Source organism: Lepidochelys olivacea (assembly GCF_965140295.1).
Source record: "Lepidochelys olivacea isolate rLepOli2 genome assembly, chromosome: 11".
Classification (NCBI taxonomy): Eukaryota; Metazoa; Chordata; order Testudines; family Cheloniidae; genus Lepidochelys; species Lepidochelys olivacea.
The window spans coordinates 80,098,947-80,122,490 of record NC_140421.1 but is presented as its reverse complement, the minus strand read 5'-3'; the positions used below and the strand labels follow the sequence as shown (position 1 = coordinate 80,122,490).

Sequence of the window (23,544 nt, the reverse complement as noted above, 5' to 3'; positions counted from 1 at the left end):
CAGATGAGACCGAGGTTAGTCCTGTCTACACTGCAGCACCCAGCCGCGCTCTGAGGGTGTTGGCAGCCACCGTGCGCTCAGTGGCTCCTGCAGGAACAAGAAACGGAGAGTGCAGACAGGGCCAATCCCTCCTCACTCATCCCTCCCTCCTCTGACTCCAGCCTTCCCCACTCCTAGATCCCTCCCTTCTGCCAACTCTTACCCTGCCCAAGATCCTCCTGCTCCTCACACTGGGGTCTTCTTCCCTTTGTCATTTCTGACATGGTTCTCTTCCTCCTTGTGGTCTCTCTCCCCTCCCCTCACCCCTCCCCTCTCATAACATCCCCCAACCCCCTCCCCAGCGTCTCTCTCATGATCTGGGCTCTTCCCTTCCTGCTGCTGCAGCCCCCTCCCCACTCCACCCCACCCTTGGCCACAGCATCCACCGCTGACATTGCACCCACACATCCCCATCTGTCCCTGCACCCCCACAGCCCAGCAGCCTGCTCCCCGCACCCCCTTCTCTGCCCCCTCCTCTCCCCCAGCTCACAGGCCTGGGACTGGGAACTGAGGGAGGGGGCAGGCAGGTGATACCCTTTGTACCATCCCCATGGGAACAGGGCTGGGGGCTGGTCAGCGCTGGGAGGGGATAGTCTCTGCCACGGGTGTCACTCTCAGGGACAAAGATTCCCTTTGGCCTGAGCTGGGACAGGACAGATTATTAGGGGAGCAGTGTTTTTACCCTCCTCTTTGTAACCAACATAAAAATAAGGATGGAGCGTCCCGGAGAAGGTGTCAGTGAAAGTGAAGAGATGGGACCTGTCAGTCACACTGTAAAATGAGACCTCGCCTGCTTCATAGTCCAGGAAAACCCCCACCCGGCTGGGCCTGATGCCTGTGGGGAGGGGGATCTTGGGGGGGGAGGTGCAGGCCTCGTATTTCCCATCCCTCAGCCACACAGCCCAGTATCCATTCCCAGGAGTGAGTCTGACCTTCCCTGTCCTGATCACAGATTCCCTACAAACCCCCACAGTCCAATTTATTTTGTCTCCCACCTCCACCTCCCAGTAAAACCTCCCGCCTGTGAATCCATTTGTGCCCAGGACAATCGGATAAGTATTGAATCTCTCAGGATTGTCAGGTCGATCCTGTCGTCTATCATCGTATGTCACAGTTTTCTGATCCTCAGACAGGATGAGGTTGGGATGAGCCGTGTTTGGATCCAGAGTCACGTCCACTGGGGAGAGAATCAGAGTCAGTGCTGGGGGTAGGGGCTGGTCACTGGGATCAAAGGGCAATTCACCCACATGCCCATTAATCACTGTGATATGGGGTTCCTCACCCTTAAGGGGAGTCAGGAGCTCAGCTAATGCTGAGGGGACAGGGGCAGGGGGAGGGGGGTGGGGAGCAGGAGTGGAAGGGAAGGAAGGGGGAGATCTCTAGGCAGACACCAGGGAATCAGAGGGGGACGAAAGGGTGGGGGCCAGGGATGCAGCAGGCACCAGGGAGGGCACGTACCAGGGTGCAGAGGGTGAAGGGAGGAGTGGGCGCCAGGGTGATGGGGAAGGGGAGGGGTGGGCACCAAAGGGGGAGGGGAGGGGCAGGTGCCAGGGGGTCGGGTCGAGGGGAAGGACATGGGGGGAGGGGAGACAGGGACGGAGGGGAGACGGGGGGAGGGTGTGTTGAGGGGGCTGAGGGTGGGTTGCACGAGGGGAGCAGAGAGGAGGGGCAGGTGCCATGGGGCTGGGAGGAGGGAAGTAATGGGGGCAGAGGAGTGGCGGGGGGCGGAGGGGGAAGGGTGGGGGAGGGGGAAGGGCAGGCTGGGCGGTGGAGAACACCCCTGGCACAGCCGTTGCCACCAGGTGAGGGAGCCCCTCCCCCCTTCCCCTCCCTTCCGCTCCCGAGGTCCCTGCCGCCCACCACCTCCCTCCTCTCCCCCCCATGAGCCCCCCCGCCTGCCCCTCACTGCGTCCCTCCTCACCCCCCAGCCCACCGCTCGCCATCCCGAGGACGAGGTGCGGTGAGCGGTGGGCGGGGGTCTCACGGGGGCAGGGGGTGAGGTGGGATGCATCGAGTGACGGCCAAGTGGGGGAGGGAGGTGGGGGAGAGGCCTGGGGCCCAGTGGGGGTGGAGTGTGGGCAGGGCAGCGGGTGGAAGAGGTGAGACGGGGGGCTAGCCTCCCCCAAGGGAAGCTTCGCCCACTGCTCATGACGGCAGGCGCCAGGGGGCAGAGGAAGGTGCTCAGGGCTGGGGCAGGAGGCAGACATTGGGGGGCAGCAAAGGAACGGGAGGGGCAGGTACTGTGGGAGCTGCTGTGGGGCTCTGAGGCCACTCAAGCCGGTTCCCCGTTGTGCTGGTTGCTACACGGGCAGAGGGGGATCTTCACCTGGATCTGAATGACTGAGGGCACAGATCCCAGGGACTGTCAACAGGACAGTTCACGGGATCCGGAGTCACCTAGGGCGGCACAAAAGGAGCTCGGGGCCTAAGTCCCTGGTTTCAGCTCCACGGTGAGGCACAAACCTCCTGCTGACCCCGTAGCTTCCAAAACTCACTCACAGTCGAAGTTTGTGCAGTAAAAGTTCCCTCCGTGCCTGTGTTTCTCCCTCCAGCCATGACCATGGCTGCCTCCCTCTAGGCGCGTGGACGCCTATTCCCCTGCCTGAGCCCCAGCGTGATCCACAGACTGGGGGAAGATCGGGGTCCAGCCACCCCAGCCTAGTTTGGTAGGCGGGCTCAGGGGCGCTCTCTCAGACCGGGTCCCTCAGGCGAGGCCACGCAGCAGCTGGTTGGGGAGGGCTTCCCTCATACATTTTAACCCAGTGGCTAGAGCATTCCCCTAGGATGGGGGGACTCCCAGTCCCTGCTCTCCTCAGGCAGAGGGGGAGCTTAAACTGAAACAGGGCTCTGCCAGTCTCAGGAGAGCGCTTTGACCACTAGGCAAGGCTGAGGTGGGGGGCTCCCGCACTCTCTCCTGCTGAGGATTTTCCATGGTGGATAAATAAAGGTCCATTGGTGCAGGGACGGGACCCTGGCTTCCCCCCTCGCCGGGGGGGTGCTCTAACCCCCCAGCTGTAAAGTCAGCTGCATACTTGCTCTCTCTGACCCAATCACAGGTGCCGACTCCGTGGGTGCTCCGGGGCTAGAGCACCCTCAGAAACAAAACAGTGGGTGCCCACCAGCCATCCTCCAATCAGCTCTTTGGTGGGCCCAGCTGTTTGGCAGTGGGCAGGAGGTGCTGGTGTGGGGCAGAGCGGGGGCAGGAAGAGATGGAGCAAGGGCAGGGCCTTGGGGGAAGGGGCAGAGTGTGGGCAGGGCCTTGGGGTGGGGGTGGAGCACCCACCCAGAAAGAAGAAAGTCGGCACCTGTGCCCAATGATCTTTAATTATTCAGTCCGTCGTGGAACAGCTTCCAGAGAGAGGAGGTCTCAGAACAGACTAACTTATACCCCAGGGGTTAGGGCCCTCCCCGGAGAGCTAGAAGGCCCTTGTTCAAATCCTTCCCTGCCTTGGGCAGAAGGGGGAATTGAAGCAGGGTCTCCCAGGTGATGGCTTTAACCACGGGGCTACAAGTCATTGCCAGCTCCTCCACCCCTGGCCGGTTTGTGTGGCGTGAGGAAGGCGTCCAATTCATTCCCACAAGATCTGCCGTACGTGCTAAGCAGCCTGACTCCAAGAAAGGGGATCCCTTTGTGGATCACTGAGCAGAGAGAGGTGCCCGTCTCCACGAGAGAGGCTGGGCTTAGCACACACCACTTTCATCCGCATCTCCTATCGTCTAGCGTAGGCATCTCCTCACCTCATGTCTTGGCTTTTGTGAATCACAGTCTAAGGGCAGGTCTTCGCTTAAAATCCTGCACCGATGCAGCTGCGCCGCCGTAGCGCTTTCACGAAGATGCTCGAAACTGAGAGGAAGGAGCTTTTCCCATCAGTTTAGTTCATCCAGCCCTGCCCCGCCCCCGGCTCAGTGCATTAGGATACCCTGGCGTGCGAGGAGCCCGGGGCTCCCGGTGCTACAGTGTGCGTGCACATCCACTGGACTCTCTCATCCCTGCTGGAGCTGCCAGACTCTCCCAGCCTGCTCGAGTACACACACATGGTCAGGCTGCGAGCCAGGTGAAAACACGCACACATAGCCACAGGTGTGAGGCAGAAAAGCTGCTGTATGGGCACAATTTGTGGCAACTGGGTCAGGGGAGTGTCACAAGCTGGTTATAAAAACCTGTCTGCCCTTGCAGTGGGGACAGGGCCTGCCTCACCCCAGAGCCAGGGGGACACTGAACAGCTCTTGTCTGCTCCTGTTACACGAGAAGAACACTGTGGGTAGAGCTCGGTCTGAGCATGGAAATCCTGCCGTTGGGAAGAGAGCTGAGCCGTTCAGTGCCAGTGATGGGCAGATAAGAATGGCCATCCTGCAGAACCCAGGTATGGCCCTGGGAAGGGGACACTAGGGGATATATTTCATCACTAATCAGCCCTTTCCCAAAGGGAGTGTGTCCCTGTGCTCAGCAATAAATCTGCGTTTCGTCAGCCCCCAGTGACATTGCTATTTCCAGCCGACTGAATGTCACAGGGAAATGCTCTGTGCAGGGAAAGGAGCAGAGAGCTCCCAGGGGAAGGTGGGTCTCACCATGGATTCAATGCCAGCGGTATGTACAGTACCTGTGTAGAGCCGGGCGCTTCTCCACTCTGCAACCAAACACAGACAGAGGGGTAAGAACGCCCCTGGACACAGACACACTGAGCAGGAGACAATGTCACACAGGGGTCGTACTAGGGGGAATGGAACTTACTGAGCTCAGCCTGGAGTTTGTCTGAAAATAAAACAGAGAAATGAGTCAGTGTCACATTATCTTGCAGAAGGGAAGTGAGTGAAAAAGACCTTAAAGCAAGGAAGCCTCCTGGGAAGCAAAGGAAAAGGAAAGGAAGAAATACAGTACAGTAACCTCATCTGGCCACCTGGTCAGGAGCAAGAGGTTGTTAGAGCTAAAGAGGGATCCTTCAGCAAATGAAAAGTATTAACCCTGTGAAGCCAGTAGAAAGCCACATTAAGTACACTGGGTGAAGCGAATGATAGGAATTAGGGGGTTAAAATGGAATTAGAAGAGGGAATAGCCAAAAATATAAAACAAATAAAGGGAACAATTGAGGAGGGTAATGACAATGCCGAGAGACTGATTTCTTTGCAACAGTTTTTACCATACTGAGTGTGGTGGGAAGAGACCAGCCCTGGAGCTGCTCTTTTCAAGAAATGAACATCGGGGCTTGAGGTGTGAAGCAGAGATAATGGAACAGACTGATTATGAAAGAGCTAGACGCCACCAAGACCAGAGGAGATCCTTGCCAGGTTGCAAATGCCCAAGAGTTGTGAAATGACCTAAGAGCATTATGGCTGAGCTGTTAACAATAATATGCATCTCATTAAAATCAGCTACTCTTCTGGAGAATCGGAATGTTGTAACCAGCTTTTCAAATTTTGGTAGGACTTGTCCTGAGAATGACAGCTCAGTGAGCCTTGGGGAAGGGGTTGGAATAGGGGCAGGGAGGAGGCAGAGTTGGGGTGGGGCCTTGGGGTAAGGGGTTGGAATGGGGGGTGGGGCTAGGGTGGGAAGAGATGGGGTTGGGCGGGGTCGTATGGAAGGGGTGGAGTGGGGTCAGGGCCGGGGGTAGAGGGGGCTCGAGCACACAGGGGAAACGGGGAAGTCAGCGCCTATGGTGGTATTAGTTAAGTTTTTCCTCGGTGATGCCCTCATCAGGGACAAACATTGTCATTCATGTCCCCAGCAGTGATCCTCACACATGGTGCTTGCCGGGCCTGTGTGAGGCCCACGTTAAAGAAGCGTTGCTCAGTCATGAAATGGATTCAAGTGGCTCGAGACCTTTGCCTAAAGCAGCACCTGCTTGAACAGGCTATGTGACCTGCTTTCGTTTTGAGGTCCTTGTCTGATTGGAAGTGGCCCTCGGGCTCTGAGAGCACTGTTGCTTCGCGGTCCAGAGCAGGTGCCTCTCTCAAGAAACGGGGGAGCTGTTCCCCATTGCATACACCAAGGAAAGGATCTCATAAGACCAACTGAGACTCCAGGAGACTCACTTTGCACAGGGCTGGTGCTCGTGTGCGATATGGCATGGGTGCCTTTAACCTTTCCCTGGTACCATGCGGAGAGATGAGAGACCTGGTGTTATGGGCTCTGGTTCCGGCCCCAGGGCATCTGTGGAGTCTGGTACCAAAGAGGATGACGGTGGCACTGACTGTCTCCGTGTCCGTGGCATTCCAGGCAGCTACCGACCTCCTTTGCCTTTCACCCCAACCTCTCCTTTGGTCCAGGGCTATGCCATCTATAGCCCCATTGGCTGAACAGGCTGTTGAATCAGGGCCAGTATCGAGGTTGGTGTGGGAGATCTCAACAGCGTTCACCGTCCTTGACTTCGGCACTGTCAACCAGTCCAGTACAACTGATGACTTTGGGACTGACACTGCCTCCAGCCTTGGCATACGCAGTGCAGCTGGAGCTGCTTCCATTATCAGCACTGGTCCCTGCCTTGTTATGGGTAACAGATGAGTCAGGCCAGTTACTTGCGCCCTCTGGTCTGGCTCTGACTTTATTCCTGGAATCCCAAGGCTTCTCAGTTTCAAGGTTGGGATCTTCCTTCTCCTGGTCTCCACAGCCAAACCAGCATCGGGGACTGTTTACAGAGCATTATAGGCATCAGGGCTGGTGCTTCTCTCATGGTCGAGATGGGGGTCTCTGGCCACAATGCCTTATCCTTACCAGAGGCCTCCATGGAATCTGTGGGACCTTCCTGGGTGATGGAGGCCATACTGCTTAGCTCAAGCAAAGGTGACATTGCTGGTCAGATCAGCAGTAGGAAATATAAGCCCACCACAGGTTCCAGCACTGGTGAGCTTTACCCATGGAGTATTTCGAGGCCTATCAGGACCTCTTGTCCCCTGCTTCACTGGGGATTCAGGCAGAGTTCCTTCGATGAATGTCCATCAATTAGCGGATGCCCTGCAGCCATCTGCTCCTGGTAGCGTAGCCCTCCCGATCAATGATGCACTACTGTAGTCTGCAAAGGTTTCTGGAGCCTGCTGACTTCCATGCTGCCCACCACACTGCATTGATTCGGCCTTAACTGGAGTATTGTGCCCAGCTCTTGGCGCCACATTTCAGGAAAGATGTGGACAAATTGGAGAGAGTTCAGAGAAGAGCAACAAGGATGATTAGGGGTCTGGAAAACATGACCTATGAGGGAAGATTGAAAGAACTGAGTTTGTTTAGTCTGGAAAAGAGAAGACTGAGAGGGGACATGATAACAGTTTTCAAATGCCTAAAAGGTTGTTACAAGCAGGAGAGAGAAAAATTGGTCTCCTTAACCTCTGATGATAGGACAAGAATCAATGGACTTAAATAGCAGCCAGGGAGGTCTAGGTTGGACATTAGGAAGAACTTCCTACCTGCCAGGGTGGCTGAGCACGGGAATAAATTGCCTCGGGAGGTTGTGGAGTCTCCATCACTGGAGATTTTTAAGAGCAGGTTAGACAAACACCTGTCAGGGATGTTCTAGATGGTGCTGGTCCTGCCATGAGTGCAGGGGACTGGACTTGATGACCTCTCGAGGTCCCCTCCAGTTCTATGATTCTATGAAAGTGCACAGAAAGGGCTTCTTCTCTCACTTGGCATAAACTCCCTCGTCATGACTGCTGTGAATGATAGAGCCCAGCAGGGCAGGTTTAGGTCCATTCTGAAGGACAAATTCTCCAAAAGGATGGATTAAATGGGCAGGAAGATTGACACTTGCTCCTCCCTGCACATGGGAATTGTATGCCAGCAGGCATTGCTGTCCAGTTATGACTTCATAAATTGGACAGTGATGCCTAAGTTTGCAAACCAGCTGCAAGTAGCCACTAGAGAGGAATTTCAGGAATCTGATTTTCGGCAAAATCTACAGGGTTCTGACCAGAGTGCGGGGTGAGGGGCTCAGCCTACGTAAGCAATGAAGTATGCAACCTTCTAGTTGAAAAAAAGCCACATAATTTTGCTCCATGATCTAAATTTTCACCGTGAGATTCTGTGCTCGGAACCTGCAGCATCGGTGCACGGAAGAGCTAAGGTGACCGTGACGGGTTGGATCACAGAAACCCCCTGGGGCTGCCAACTGATGTGCCAAGACTATGTCTGCCCCTGCTTACCCTGCCAGCTTGGGACTCCAGCACCCTGTCCTGTGGAGCCAGACACGCCAGTCTGCTCCAACACAGACCCAGGGTCTGAGCCACATGCCCCAAAGCTGCAGGCTTATCTGAAAGCAACTTAGGAAGTGTTCCTGTCTTTAACACTCAGATGCCCAACTCCCAATGGGGTCCAAACCCCAAATAAATCCAGTTTACCCTGTATAAAGCTTACACAGGGTAAACTCATAAATTGTTCGCCCTCTATAGCACGGATAGAGAGATATGCACAGCTGTTTGGCCCCCCCCAGGTATTAATAAATACTCTGGGTTAATTAATAAGTAAAAAGTGATTTTATTAAATATAGAAAGTAGGATTTAAGTGGTTCCAAGTAATAACAGACAGAAAAAAGTGAATTACCAAGCAAAATAAAATAAAACATGCAAATCTAAGCCTAGTACAGTAATAAAACTGAATACAGATAAAATCTCACCCTCCGAGATGTTTCAATAAGTTTATTTCACAGACTGGCCGCCTTCCCAGTCTGGGCACAATCCTCTCCCCTGATACAGCCCTTGTTCCAGCTCAGGTGGTAGCAAGGGGATTTCTCATGATGGCCGCCCCCTGTGTTCTGTTCTACCCCCTTATATGGCGTTGGCATAAGGTGGGAATCTTTTGTCTCTCTGGGTCCCCACCCCCACTTCTAAATGGAAAAGCACCAAGTTTAAGATGGAGTCCAGTACCAGGTGACATGGTCACATGTCACTGTGAGACCCCCCCCCCAAGCCTTCATTGCTCCCAGCCTGGCTCACAGGAAGGCCTGCCTGCAAACAGCCATCCACCGTCAATTGTCCTGGTTGATGGGAGCCATCAAGATTCCAAACCACCATTAATGGCCCACACTTTGCATAATTACAATCGGCCCTCAGAGTTATATTTCATATTTCTAGTTTCAGATACAAGAGTGATACATTTATACAAATAGGATGACCACACTCAGTAGATTATAAGCTTTGGAATGATACCTTACAAGAGACCTTTTGCATGAGGCATATTTCAGTTACATTATATTCATACTCATTAGCATATTTTCATAAAATCATACAGCCTGCAACGTCACTGTGACTTTTAACATTCCTGGCATCCGCCGGATCCTGGGCTGCTCTGGTGCCAAAGCAGCCCCTGAGGTAAGTCAGGGCTAGTCCACATGGGTGTTGCAGTGATGTCATCTCCAGAGCACCATCTTCTAGCATACGGTGACTTGCACGCACAACACCCTCATTTCTATCCTGGGGCTCCCTATGGTTTTTCATAGGCCAAAGCACATAAAATAAATTTCCCCTTCTGCGGGGTTCTGATATACTATAAATAAATTCATTTATTTATTTTCTCCCCTCTTGTCACTTTACCTTTCTCTCTGTGTTGCCTCCACAAGCAGTACCCGGCCAGGGCAATGAGAACCGCCAGGAGAGCCAGGATCACCCCCAGAACCACTGTCCAGGCATCGACTCTTGGGAAAAAGAGCTCTGCAAGAGAAAGTGTTATTGACTTGGGAACAAATATGTACACAAGAATATTAGAACAGCCAGACTGGGTCAAACAAATGTTCCATGTAGCCCAGTATCCTGTCTTCTGACAGTGGCCAAAGCCAGATGCTGCAGAGGGAATGAACAGAACAGGGCAATAATCACGTGATCCATCCCCTGTCACCCACACCCAGCTTCTGGCAGTCAGAGGTTTAAGGACACCCAGAGCATGGGGCCACATCCCTGCCCATCTTGGCTAATAGCCATTGGTGGACCCGTCCTCCATGAACACACCTGCTTCTTTTCTGAACCCAGTTATACTTTTGGCCTTCACTAGATGGCAATGAGCTCCACAGGTTGACTGTGCGTTGTGTGAAGAAATATTTCTTTTTGTTTGCTTTAAACCTGCTGCCTATTTGTTTCATTCCTTGGTTCTTGTATTATGTGAAGGGGTAAGTAACACTTCCTTGTTCACTTTCTCCACACCCGTCACAATTTTATAGACCTCTGCCCTATCCTCCCTTAGCTGTTTCTTTCCCAAGCTGAAAAGTCCCAGTCATTTTAATTTCTCCTCACAGTGAAGCTGTTCCAGGCCCTTAAACATTTTTGTTGCCATTCTCTGCACCTTTCCATTTCTAATATAGCTTTTTTGAGATGGGGCAACCAGAACTGCCTACAGTATTCAAGATGTGGGCATACCATGGGTTTATATATATTTATTATGATATTTACTGTTTTATGATCTACCCCCTTTCTAATAGTTCCTAACATTCTGTTAGCTTTTATTAATACCACTGCACATTGAGTGGATGTTTTCAGAGAACTATCTGCAATGACTCCAAGATCTCTTTCTTGAGTAGAAACATGTAAGTAAGACCTGATCATTGTATATGTCTAGTTGGGATTATGTTTATCAATGTGCATCACTTTGCATTTATCCACATTGAATTTCATCTGCCACTTTGTTCCCCAGTTTTTTGAGATCCCTTCGTAATTCTTCATAGTCTGTTTTGGACTTAACTATCTTGAGTAATTTTGTATCATCTGCAAGTTTTACCATCTCATTGTTTACCTCTTTTTCAGACCTTTTATAAGTATGTTGAACAACACTGGTCCCAGTACAGATTCCTGAAGGACATCACGATTTACCTCTCTTCTTTCTGAAAACTGACCATCTATTCCTACACTTTGTGTCCTGTCTTTTAAGCAGGTACTGATCCATGAAAGCACCTTCCCTCTTATTCCATAACAGCTTACTCTGCTTAAGAGCCTTTGGTGAGGGGCCTTGCCAAAGGCTTTCTGAAAGTCAAGGTACCCTGCATGTATTGGATCCACATGTTTGTTGACCCCCTTCAAAAAATTCTAATAGATTAATGAAGCATGATTTCCTTTCCACGTTGACTTTTCCCCCAACAAATCATGTTCACCTATGTGTCTGGTAATTCTGTTCTTTACTATAGTATCAACCAATTTGTCTGGTACTGAAGTTAGGCTGTAACTGCCAGGCTCGGTTCTGGAGACTTTTTGTTTTTAAATAAGAATTCTCTTCATCACCCCCTTGAGAACTGTGATGTTCCAGCACAGAGAGAGAAGTCACATACAAACCTAAATACTCTTGCTTGAAGCTTGCAGCGTAACACAATGTTTTGTTTTTTAGAATCCAGAATCTTAACACCCAAGAACCCAAAACAGAGAGGGGCTGCTCCCTAAGGCAGCAGGCACAACTTCCACCTTGCAGGGCCCTAGAGCTCAGTCTCTAGCCCAAGCCCAAATGTCTACACTGCAATTTAACAGCCCCTTAGCCCAAGCTCCACAAGCCTGAGTCGGCTGGCATGGGCCAGCCATGGGTTTTGAATTGCCGTGTAGACATATCCAAAGAGAACTAAGCTTATTCAGAAGTTTCCAAGAAGTGCTCAACATGTTGAAGATCCAGGCCAATAAATAGGAGACACAATGATAAATACTTTCTGCCCATGTCTGTGGCATCTCAGTCCATCCATGTGCGGCACGGATGGGCACTGACCTGCTATGGAAATCGCTGACTCTCTCTCCTGGTCGAGTCGGGGGTTCCTGACACAGCAGGACACTTTCTGGTTGGACTCTTCTGTTAGAACAATGGCAATCTCTGTTTGAAACAGGCCACCGGCCTCTTGGGATATTTTTTCAGAGGCTGATGGAAAGAGCTTCCCCTGGAGATCTCTCCACTGAGCCTCAGGCTCTGGGTACCATCCAGATGATCGACACACCACCTGGATCCCTCCATCCTGATGTCCCTCTACAGAGATGTCAGGATCGGAGCCCAAACCTACAGAAGAAATAAATAAATTTGTGATAACCCAGTAATGAGCCAAAAGCTTTATTACACTGTTATCAAAAGCCATTTCCTATCAAACTAATAATTGAATGTGAGTCCACGAGTGCAGCTGGTCACCTAATTTGGCCAGATTCCTATTTGATATAGAGTAGAATTAATGTTAATGTCAGTGCTGTTCTATGCACAAACTTTCTCCAGTTTAGTTAACCTGGTTTAGTTAATCAAGTGCAAATCCCTTAAATCAAGACTAAAACGAAATCAATATAAGCCATTTCCAAACTCGTTTCAGAGGTTCCACCTGGATGTTTCCACTAGTTCAGCAGTTCTCAAATTTTAGCAACCTAAGGACCCCCATTTTGATTTCAAATTTTCAGCAAACCCCCTTGCCCAACCCACTCAGCACCAGGCCCTGCTCTCACTCCACCCCTTCCCCCAAGACCCCATCCTCGCCCCACCTCTTCCTGCCCCTCCTCTTCCCCACCTCTTTCTATCCCCTCCCCTGAGCACACCCCGTCTCTGCTCCTTCCCCTCCCTCCCAGCCCCTGCTGCACACCGCTGAACAGCTGTTCCCCAGCACACAGGAAGCACTGGGAGGGAGGAGGCGGTGTTGAGGGAGGAAGGGGAAGGAGTTGATCAGCGGGGTCAGTGCACTCCCTGGAGTACCTGGGGGTCCACGGACCCCATTTGAAAAACTCTTCACTAGTTCATTGAAACCAGTGTATGTGTATGTGTAAACAAGCCTTAAATAATTCACTAATAAAAAACTTTATTATAGGGGAATTCAGGTTGCCTTGGCAGGGCCTTGTATCCTTCCAGAATGCTGAAATGGGTAGCAGAAAACTGATACCTCTCAGAGCCAGGAAATACACTCACCAAAACAGAAACACAAACCATGGGCGGCAGGGAAAGCTGAGCCTTCCCAAACAGCCAGGATGTGGCCCATCCACACTCCGCCCCTTCTCTCCGTCCTGCTTCTCACTCTGCAGGTGTCCGGCTCTTCCGGGGCTGCCAGCCTCCTGATGCTCTGGGGCCAGGGGGGCTGGGGCTGCTCTGCCCGGCTTCGGAGTCCTGGCACACCGGGGCCGGGAAGGCAGGGGCCTTGCTGCCCAACAGCCCAGTGCTTTGGGGCCAGGAGGGCTGCGGCCACGCTGTCTGGCCTCCCCACACTCCAGGGCCGCGTGGTGCTCCGTGGCCGGGAGGGCTGGTCCCTTCGTCCCTCCCATTGTACTGGTCGACAGCCTGGTGCTTTGGGGCCAGGAGGGCTGTGGCCACACTGCCCAGTGTAATGGCAAAAACAACAGCCAGAAAATTTTCCTACTCCAGCCCTCCCAGCCCCGGAGCACCAGGGGTAGGAAAATTTGCTGGCTGCTGTTTTTGCCATTACATTGGCACTCCAGCTTGGAAAGGCTGGAGCTGCACTGCCTGGCCTCCTGGTTCTCGGGGCCAGGGGGGAGGACGGGCGCAAACCTGGGGCAGGGACCAGTGGCTACAATGGAAGGGGGCTGGGGGCACAGGGCAGGGGCCATGCCCACAATGTGAGCTGGGCTCCATTGGACACAGAGGGGATGAGGCCTCGGGTGGAAGGGGCAGGGCTGGGTCGGGGGAGAGATGGGGGCTGTCGCAAACACTAGATAAGGTCACACTGGGGATTTTTTATTACTGATGAGCTAAACTGAAATAAAATTATCTTAATTTGAAGCAAGTGTCTTGTGAATTCAAATGGATTTCTTTATTGCGGGGTCAGTCTGTGGGCAGAGAGGCCCTTAGGTTGCTTGGAAATTGCATACAGACCATCCTAGAGAGGGAAAACAACCGCCCAGAAGAGACAAAGAAGGGATGGGTGTCTGGTACCATTTCCGCTCGGGAGTCTTCACCAGAAAAGCACAGGCTAGCAGGGGTTCTCACAATAATTTTTTTGGTGGCCTAAGTGTGTGCAGCCACTCCGGTGGCCACTCTGAAAAACCCCTCTCCGACCTGCAGCCCTTAAGCAATAGCCCACCCTGAGGAAGGTGAGTCAGGAACTCACTGGCCAGCTGCAAAGTCCCAGCCTCCCCATGCCTTGGCCGGGTGGGAGCCGGGCAACTGCCCAAGGGAGTGCCTCAGTGACCGAACCCTGCTGACAAGAGCCACCTCCAGTGCCATTCACACTGGTCCCACATGTCTTGTTTGTCTTACAGAAGCAATTACAGGTCCCAGCTGAGACTGGGTCCCCAGCGGGCTGGGCATGGTGCACATATCATAGGAGACAGTCTGCGCTGAAGAGTTTACAGTCTCAACAGGCATGATGGAGAAAGGGCGAGCAAGGAAACAGAGGCACAGAGACGTGCCCAAATTCTTGCACAGCTCAGTAGCAAAGGCAAGACTGGAACCCTGTCCCCTGACACTCAGTCGACGGCTCTATCCACCAGGTAACCTTGCCTCTCACTTATTGCTGGTCTAGCATATGTGCACCTGCTTCACATTCTCCAGTGATGCTGGGTGAGCGGCCCCATAATCCTGCCAGCTCCTGAGCAGGGGCAAGGGACTGGCTTTCCCGTTGATGAACACAGACCGTGCCTCTCGCCACAGACACTTCGCGGCAGGTGTGAAGGGTTGAATAAGAACCACTGGAAGCAGCTGTGCACAGTTTAACTGATGGGCAGGGAGGCTAAACTCTTCCACTACTTTCACTTGCAAAGGTAATTTTAGAAACATTATTTGTAATCCCCTTGGGCTTAGAGAAGCCCCTTTAACACCTGCCTCAGGCAGAGGAAGGGCTGGGTGTTCCAGAGGGAGCAGGGTGGAGAGAGGGAGAGGACAGGGGTGGAGGCGCCAACTCCGTGGGTGCTGCGGGGCTGGAGCCCCCCTGGAGAAAAATTAGTGGGTGCACCCATGGGCAGCCAAGCCCCAGTGGCAGGCGGTGGGCTACAGGACCCTGAATATCAACCACGGTTACCCTGTGGGTGCCAGACAGGAGGCCAGACATTAGCGTGAGGAGGATCAGCTATTGTTTGGCCCCAGGGGTGCACAAGAGAGTTGTAATAAACACAACATATTCATATCACCCAACTTTTTAGGCGTGTTTGTGTATTTGATTAACCCTGTAAATGTAACCCATTAATGCTACCCCAGACTCCCAAGAGCCACAACACTCTTCGAGACAATCTGAGTACTTGCGTGGATTTTAGAGCCCTTAGAAAAAACAGTCAACTAGAATAAACCTTCACCAGAGCAGAGCTGCTGCCCCACTGTAATGAGATAAATCAGGTGTCATCTCACAATGAATCTTTGATCCACTCATACCCTACTGAAGACATCCAAGTATCACAACAAGTTACTGACCTGCCACCTGTAGTTCCAACAAAGCTTCTTCATAAGCCACTCTAGACTGAAAAAAACACTTGTACTGTCCATCGTCGGAGGGTTGGATATCGCGTATTCTCAGGGAAACACTCCCATCGGTGATGTGGTCTTTTAAGAGCTCAGTCCTTCCTTGATATTCTGGCATCTGCTCACCATACTGATCCTGCCCATCGTGGTACAGATGCACAACTGCAGAGTACTGGGACCTGAACCATCTCACCTCCATGCTCTGAGCATCCATCCTGGGGGAAAGGTGGCAGGGCAGGAAGGCCTCCCCACCTAAGGAAGCGGTGATTGGATGGGCAGGTCCAGTTACTGTGAACTGTGCTGAGAAAAATGCAATGAAAATAGAAATTAAATTGACAGGGGGCTGAGGGTGGCATTAATTCAGCAGTAAGACAAAATAAAAGAGCGTCCTGCATTAGAAGTGAACACCCCGTCTCCATGCAGTGCCCTAGTCATGTCTATAAGTGCAGAGAGTCACATGCTTGGGGTAGCTGCATCTTTGACTCCCTCTGGGGTCTGCTTAAGGATTGTCCCTCAGGTCTCAGGCCTCCAGCTGTCACCTCTCTCTGGGCAGGGACCCATGGCCCTCTCTCTCCACTGGGGTTTAAGGCTTGCAGCTTCATAGAATCATAGAATATCAGGATTGGAAGGGACCTCAGGAGGTCATCTAGTCCAACCCCCTGCTCAAAGCTTCCTTGCAATTCACTGTGGTTTTCCCACCAGGTCTGACCAAAGTTCAGCACCTGTGCTTTGCTTTCCATCCCAGGGCTATGAACAGTGTGTGCCAGAGGTTACCAGTAACCAAACAGGTTTTCCAAAGCAGGGAACATTTATGGACAAAAGCCCGAGAGAGAAAAGTTACCATAAACCAATCAAACATCTTACACTTATCGCAAAGGATTCTCATCTGGCACATGGGGACAGACTCTCTGTCAAACCTTTCTCTAAGGGTTTCTCTCAGTTTGTAGCCCAAGATCCCAGGCTTCTGGTTAGTTTAAATCAGCTTTTCATACCAAAAATCTTCATTCTCTTTGGTTTCTGGAACCTGCTCTGAACTAGTTTAACCGCCTGGGGTGGTACTTCTCTGGAGCTGTTATCTGTCCCACAAGAAATTACACCCCATCATTTGTATATCCTGCAGGAGATGGGGTGACCCTCCCCCACGGAGTAGATTACAATCCGGAGCCCACAAAGATACATATAGAACGGATCGATACTGTGAAGTTCCACTCGGTATGCTTTATGAAAATAGGCTTATGAATCTGAAAATGACATAGCTGGAATGTGCTTTATGCAAAAGGTCTCTTGTAACACATCATTGACAAAGTTATAATGTGCTGAATTTGATTTCCCTATTTGTATGCATGTATCGTTCTCATAGAAATATGAGGTATGAACCTGTATTGCTGGTGTAGTCATACCAGGTGAGGGCCGTCAATGGGGCATCAGGACTTGGTGACTCCCATTGACAGGACAATTGGCTGTAAAAGGCCTTGTTTACCTTAAAGCCTTCCTGTGTATGGGTCAGGCAACCTAGGAAGAATGGAGACTGGGGTCTTACACAGACATGTGACCATGTCACCTGATACTGAAATCCATCTTGAAGCGGGTACTTTTCCAGAGTGGGGGTGGGATTCCAAACAAGGGTTTCCCCGCCTTAGGGAAATTCTATATAAGGCGGGGGAAGTAAACAATGAGGGTCTTCATCTGGTTTAAGAGATGGCCTCCCCACCCCAAGAAGATACCTGAAAGCATCTGGAAACAAAAGAACTGTAACTACAGGGGTGGGAGAGAACAGGCTGGACCCAGGTCAGAAAAGGCAACTGACCTGGGAAGCATTTTACTTGAAATAACATCGAGGGTGAGAAGTTATCATCTGTAACTGATTTCTTAGTGTATTAAGCTGAGCCGTGAGTGTTTTGGTTTATCTTGCTTTATGATTTACTTTGTTCTGTCTGTTATTACTTAAAACCACTTAAATCCTACATTTTATACTTAATAAAATCGCTTGTGTTTATTAATAAACCCAGTGTAAGTAATTGTTACCTGGGGGAAAAACATAGAATCATAGAATCATAGAATATCAGGGTTGGAAGGGACCTCAGGAGGTCATCTAGTCCAACCCCCTGCTCAAAAGTAGGACCCATACCCAATTAAATCATCCCAGCCAGGGCTTTGTCAAGCCTGACCTTAAAAACTTCTAAAGAAGGAGATTCCACCACCTCCCTAGGTAACGCATTCCAGTGTTTCACCACCCTCCTAGTGAAAAAAGTTTTTCCTAATATCCAACCTAAACCTCCCCCACTGCAACTTGAGACCATTACTCCTTGTCCTGTCCTCTTCCACCACTGAGAATAGTCTAGAACCATCCTCTCTGGAACTACCTTTCAGGTAGTTGAAAGCAGCTATCAAATCCCCCCTCATTCTTCTCTTCTGCAGACTAAACAAACCCAGTTCCCTCAGCCTCTCCTCATAACTCATGTGTTCCAGACCCCAATCATTTTTGTTGCCCTTCGCTGGACTCTCTCCAATTTATCCACATCCTTCTTGTAGTGTGGGGCCCAAAACTGGACACAGTACTCCAGATGAGGCCTCACCAATGTCGAATAGAGGGGGACGATCACGTCCCTCAATCTGCTCGCTATGCCCCTACTTATACAGCCCAAAATGCCATTGGCCTTCTTGGCAACAAGGGCACACTGCTGGCTCATATCCAGCTTCTCGTCCACTGTCACCCCTAGGTCCTTTTCCGCAGAACTGCTGCTGAGCCATTCGGTCCCTAGTCTGTAGCTGTGCATTGGGTTCTTCCGTCGTAAGTGCAGGACCCTGCACTTATCCTTATTGAACCTCATCAGATTTCTTTTGGCCCAATCCTCCAATTTGTCTAGGTCCCTCTGTATCCTATCCCTGCCCTCTAGCGTATCTACCACTCCTCCCAGTTTAGTATCATCCGCAAATTTGCTGAGAGTGCAATCCACACCATCCTCCAGATCATTTATGAAGATATTGAACAAAACCGGCCCCAGGACCGACCCCTGGGGCACTCCACTTGACACCGGCTGCCAACTAGACATGGAGCCATTGATCACTACCCGTTGAGCCCGACAATCTAGCCAACTTTCTACCCACCTTATAGTGCATTCATCCAGCCCATACTTCTTTAACTTGCTGACAAGAATACTGTGGGAGACCGTGTCAAAAGCTTTGCTAAAGTCAAGAAACAATACATCCACTGCTTTCCCTTCATCCACAGAACCAGTAATCTCATCATAGAAGGTGATTAGATTAGTCAGGCATGACCTTCCCTTGGTGAATCCATGCTGACTGTTCCTGATCACTTTCCTCTCATGTAAGTGCTTCAGGATTGATTCTTTGAGGACCTGCTCCATGATTTTTCCGGGGACTGAAGTGAGGCTGACTGGCCTGTAGTTCCCAGGATCCTCCTTCTTCCCTTTTTTAAAGATGGGCACTACATTAGCCTTTTTCCAGTCATCCGGGACTTCCCCCGTTCGCCACGAGTTTTCAAAGATAATGGCCAATGGCTCTGCAATCACAGCCGCCAGTTCCTTTAGCACTCTCGGATGCAACTCATCCGGCCCCATGGACTTGTGCATGTCCAGATTTTCTAAATAGTCCCTAACCACCTCTATCTCCACAGAGGGCTGGCCATCTACTCCCCATGCTGTGATGCCCAGCACAGCAGTCTGGGAGCTGACTTTGTTCGTGAAGACAGAGGCAAAAAAAGCATTGAGTACATTAGCTTTTTCCACATCCTGCGTCACTAGGTTGCCTCCCTCATTCATTAAGGGGCCCACACTTTCCTTGGCTTTCTTCTTGTTGCCAACATACCTGAAGAAACTCTTCTTGTTACTCTTAACATCTCTCGCTAGCTGCAGCTCCAGGTGCGATTTGGCCCTCCTAATTTCATTCCTACATGCCCGAGCAATATTTTTATACTCTTCCCTGGTCATATGTCCAACCTTCCACTTCTTGTAAGCTTCTTTTTTATGCTTAAGATCCGCTAGGATTTCACCATTAAGCCAAGCTGGTCGCCTGCCATATTTACTATTCTTTCGACACATCGGGATGGTTTGTCCCTGTAACCTCAACAGGGATTCCTTGAAATACAGCCAGCTCTCCTGGACTCCTTTCCCCTTCATGTTAGTCCTCCAGGGGATCCTACCCATCCCAGTTGTGCACGTCTCTCTTTCAGTGCTATAGAGGGCGAACATTTTATGAGTTTACCCTGTATAAGCTTTATACAGAGTAAAACGGATTTATTTGGGGTTCAGGCTCCCAGAAAGGCTGAACTCTGGGCGCTGGGAAAGTCCCTGTTAACTGAAAAGCCCCACGGCTGAGTGAATCTCAGTTTCTGTGAACTGCAGAGGGGCGTGGCCCAACCTCTGAGTCTGGGCTGGAGCTGAATTGGAGTGTCTGGCTCAGCAAGACAAGAGTGGAGGGGCACCCGTTCTGGCAGGAGGGTTGTTCTCTGTGGTACCCCAGAGCATCAAGTGACAGTCTCAAGGGGGTCTCTGTGACCGAACCCATCACAGATACTATCTATGGAAAGGGTGCAAAATAGACAGAATATTCATGATGTTAATTTGATAGTCCCCAAATATGGCATGCGGTTGCCATATCTGCCACCCAGGGTTCACAGGTGAATGTTATACACTATCCCTATCATCGCTGAATAGGGCTGAACACTTCTCACAAGCACCTTGGGTATAATGGGTAATGGGGAGGGGGGGGCTGGTTCTCTGACACACCAAGGACTTTTCATGCTGCTCCAGTGCAGTGCCCTCCCTGACTGCTGTAAGGATGGTGTAAGGGCCAGCAGGATGTGAAAAGAGATCATTGCCACTGTGCAGGTAAAGTCAGAAGTCAGATAATGAAGAGGGAGAAGGAGGCAGATAGAAAAGTGCAGGGGGCAGAGAACCAGCCATTGTGGAACTGAACAGAAAGGGGGGGTCTCTGGGCAGAGACTCAGCATCCAGAGCAACAAAGAGAGCTGGTTAAATTAGCAGAATGGAAATCACAGCAGGAGGGAATCAAAATGTCTGTGCAGCTGTGGGGACAACCCCGGGGGTGCCATGGGATACGATAAGACTTTCACTGAGGGCACAGAATGAAGAAGGTCTCACTCTCACCCCTAGACGGCTGTGCCTAGTGCAGTGTGAATGACCTGTGGGTTTTAATTTCATAACTGGAGAGTTGGGAAGTCATGATTTGTTTGTGGCTGAAGAGTCTGATCTGTGACTTACATGGTCCAGCGGTGTAGTGTAGCGGAATTGTGTAGTGTCCCTTTAAATAGTTTGTGAGCCCAGTAACGGCGCTCACCATGTTCTATGTTTTAGAAGCCTCCAGTCAGAGCAGCAGCGTGTGTATAGATAAACACCATCACTAGGACCCAGCTGTGCTCTGCGGTTTATGCTCGTTGTGTAAAGAGCAAAAGACCAGGGCTGGATTTAGGGGCAGGCGACCCAGCCAACCACCTGGAGTGCCAGGATTGGTGGGCGCCAGGCTCGGGGGGTGCCAGGCTTGGGGTCCTGTGTCTGTTAGTGACAAAAGGGAAAACAGAATGTTTGAAGTGAAATGTTTCAAGTATAGATGTTAGTACATTCCAGTTATTCCTACAATTAAAAATTTTCTTTGAGGAAACTTTTTTTTTTTGCTTATATAGGCATGAATAGATACAGATGTACAGATCCTAGCATGCACATTTATTGTCTTATATGACAGGGATAAATCATGCATGCAAATCGTGCATCAAAGCCATGAAATGGGCTACAAATACAATAAAAGAAAAGTATTCAAAAAATTAACCAATGGAAGGGGGGGCAACAAAGAAACGCTCCTCGCCGAGGGCACCATTTGGTCTAAGGGCTGGCCCTGCAAAAAGCAGACGTGGTTTACGAGACAAGGCAGTGAAGCGAGGTGGATGGTGATGACCAGCAACAGAACATCAGCAAACCCAGCGAGAAGGCCGGAGCTCCTACCTGACACCAGACTGTGAACCTGTAGAGCGAGGCAGAGAGCGACGTAGCCGGGCAGAGCGGAGCTCACTGTGGAGCTGGGAGAGAACAAGGGAACCTTCCCCATCATCGTAGCTGGGTCTGGGGAACAGGAGAAATAACAAACCAGATGGTGAGTGAGCGGGATGCGGTGACAGCGACACAGGGCAGTGGGGAGGAGGTAACAAGCACCAGAAGGGAAGGGATTTCCCCCACAGGTCTCGCCTGCCTGGCTCTGAGCAGGGTCAGATGTCACTGGGCCAGCAGCCGGTCCATACCACACTCACACCATGGCTGCACCTGTGGAGATGTCTGGTGTAATTTAGATTGCCATAGGACATCTACACTGAACACATCACCGGCCACCGACAGTGCCAGGAGGCATGAGCTGGAGCGACATGGTGCATCAATGATGAGAGAGGGACCGAGAGACTTTGTCCATTGGACCATATGAACTGGAGCCATAAACTCACTGAACGTTAAATCTCACCAAATGAGGGTCAATCCATCCTCATCATCGCATTCACTCACTGTACTCCACACCTGAACATAGCCATTATATGAACAACATACCCTCATACCTCAATGTCTGTCCTTTGACCCGTTAACCTTTTACCCCCAATCGGGGATATTGCAGATTATGTATTCCTTAGCCACCCGATCTCAAACCGAACTTCTTCTTACACCCCTTGACAATCTGTACGTTATTCCCTGATAACCTGAAACGTCTGTGCTTAAATTCTGTACCGTTCACTTTTTTAAAAAACATCATCTTAATAAAAATTTTAAATCTGTAAACTCTCCAGGGCAAGGATGGTTCCTCACTAGTGGTGTGTCCAGGGCACAGCACAATGGGGCCCGCATCTTGGTTGGGCCATTTAGGTGTTACTGTAATATAAATAAATAAATGAGAAAGGGGGTATTAAGGAGAGCAAGTGAGTGCAAGCAATGCCTCTGAGCGTGGTAGGAATGGCCCCTTATTGCTGTAGGAGAAAGCAGCGCCATCTCCCAGCCACACCTGTCTTGGGTGAGGGCATGGGCAGTAGGTATCACAGGCCACGGAGGCTCAGCCTCCCCAAACAGCCCAGCCTGCCCAGCCCAGCCCATGCTCTGCCCCCAGCCCCCACCTGCCTGCTTCCAGTTCCCTCTTTTCCGCTGGGACTTGGGCAGGGGCAGCCAGCATGTGGCTGGGACTTGGGGCAGCTGGGGCCGGTACAAGCACTGGCCTATGGCCAGGACTCAGGGTGGTGCTCCGGGGCTGGGGGTGGCTGGGGTGGCCTGGGACTGGGGGGCCAGTGGCTATGGTGGGGGTGCACCGGCAGGGAGGGGGGCGGGGACTTGGGCAGAATGGGAGAGGCCCAGGGCTAGGGTCCTGCAACGGGCAGGTCACGTGCTGCCCATAGGTGAGGGCTCTCTGAGGATCTCCCTAAGAGCAAATCAGCCCCCGGCCCCAGTGATTTTACATGTCAGTGACCCACCCAACATCTCCAGGGTTGGTGCAATGTCAGGGTTGAATTATGATCAAGGTCACCACATCTCTGTGGCCCCTCAGCACCGCGACATTTAAACAATTCTAAAGTGAGATTCCCAGAGGCGGTACGGTCTGTGGTCCTGTCTCTGACAGCCGGGAACACGTAGCCTGTAGGGTCCTTAGGCTTCCTAGGTGTGTCTGCAATCTGCGGGTACCGGGCGTAGGAGTGCCCAAGTGACTGCATACGCCGGGCATCACCTCTGGCTGGCTGGGGGCTCACTGGAGGGCTCGTGGGTCTCTTTTTGGAGTCTTTTTCCTACGTTCACCCTCTGGAGGGAGAAGGCTGCGGTGCTGGCAGGCATGGCCAAGGAGACTTGGGACCAGGTCAGTCGCCTCTTGGATGGCTTCCTCCGTACGGAGAAGTTTTGATTTTAGTTCCTGGTATTTTTCAGGATCTGTGTGAAGGGGTGTACCGGCCCCTTGTTAGGCCACCAGGGACAGACCAGTCGCTGCAGGCCTCAGAAGGCCACGTCCCCTCAGCCTGGCTGCACCCGCTCCCAGTGGAAGCGACAGATAAAAGGAGGCGGCCCAGCCCAGTCTGGGCCGGCGGAGGAGGAGGAAGGACGTGTGTTGCAAGCTCCTGCAGAGAGGCCAGAGGCTCCCCAAGCAGTGGGAACCTGAGACCCAGACTACACTGTGAGCAGCCAGGCAAGCGCAGAGGTTGA

The 23,544-nt window shown here is 51.4% G+C and overlaps 1 protein-coding gene across 4 annotated transcripts in view; it reads right to left on the bottom strand.

Annotated features, from left to right (window-relative positions):
- Positions 1–455: 455 nt before the first annotated feature.
- LOC311528158 (butyrophilin subfamily 1 member A1-like) overlaps positions 456–23,544 on the bottom strand; it is a 43,399-nt gene continuing 20,310 nt past the window's right edge. For 3 of the 4 annotated variants that reach the window (XM_084642856.1, XM_084642857.1, XM_084642858.1), the window contains 7 exons: positions 21,334–21,450; positions 15,308–15,655; positions 11,696–11,977; positions 9,556–9,672; positions 4,772–4,792; positions 4,641–4,667; positions 456–1,216 (listed from right to left, as the gene is read on the bottom strand). In XM_084642856.1, the coding sequence (XP_084498982.1) occupies positions 654–1,216; positions 4,641–4,667; positions 4,772–4,792; positions 9,556–9,672; positions 11,696–11,977; positions 15,308–15,655; positions 21,334–21,439 (1,464 nt within the window). In that variant the 5' untranslated portion in view covers positions 21,440–21,450 and the 3' untranslated portion in view covers positions 456–653. Of the gene's footprint in view, positions 1,217–4,640; positions 4,668–4,771; positions 4,793–9,555; positions 9,673–11,695; positions 11,978–15,307; positions 15,656–21,333; positions 21,451–23,544 lie in introns of those variants that run through there. The other variant, XM_084642859.1, reaches the window with a different exon arrangement.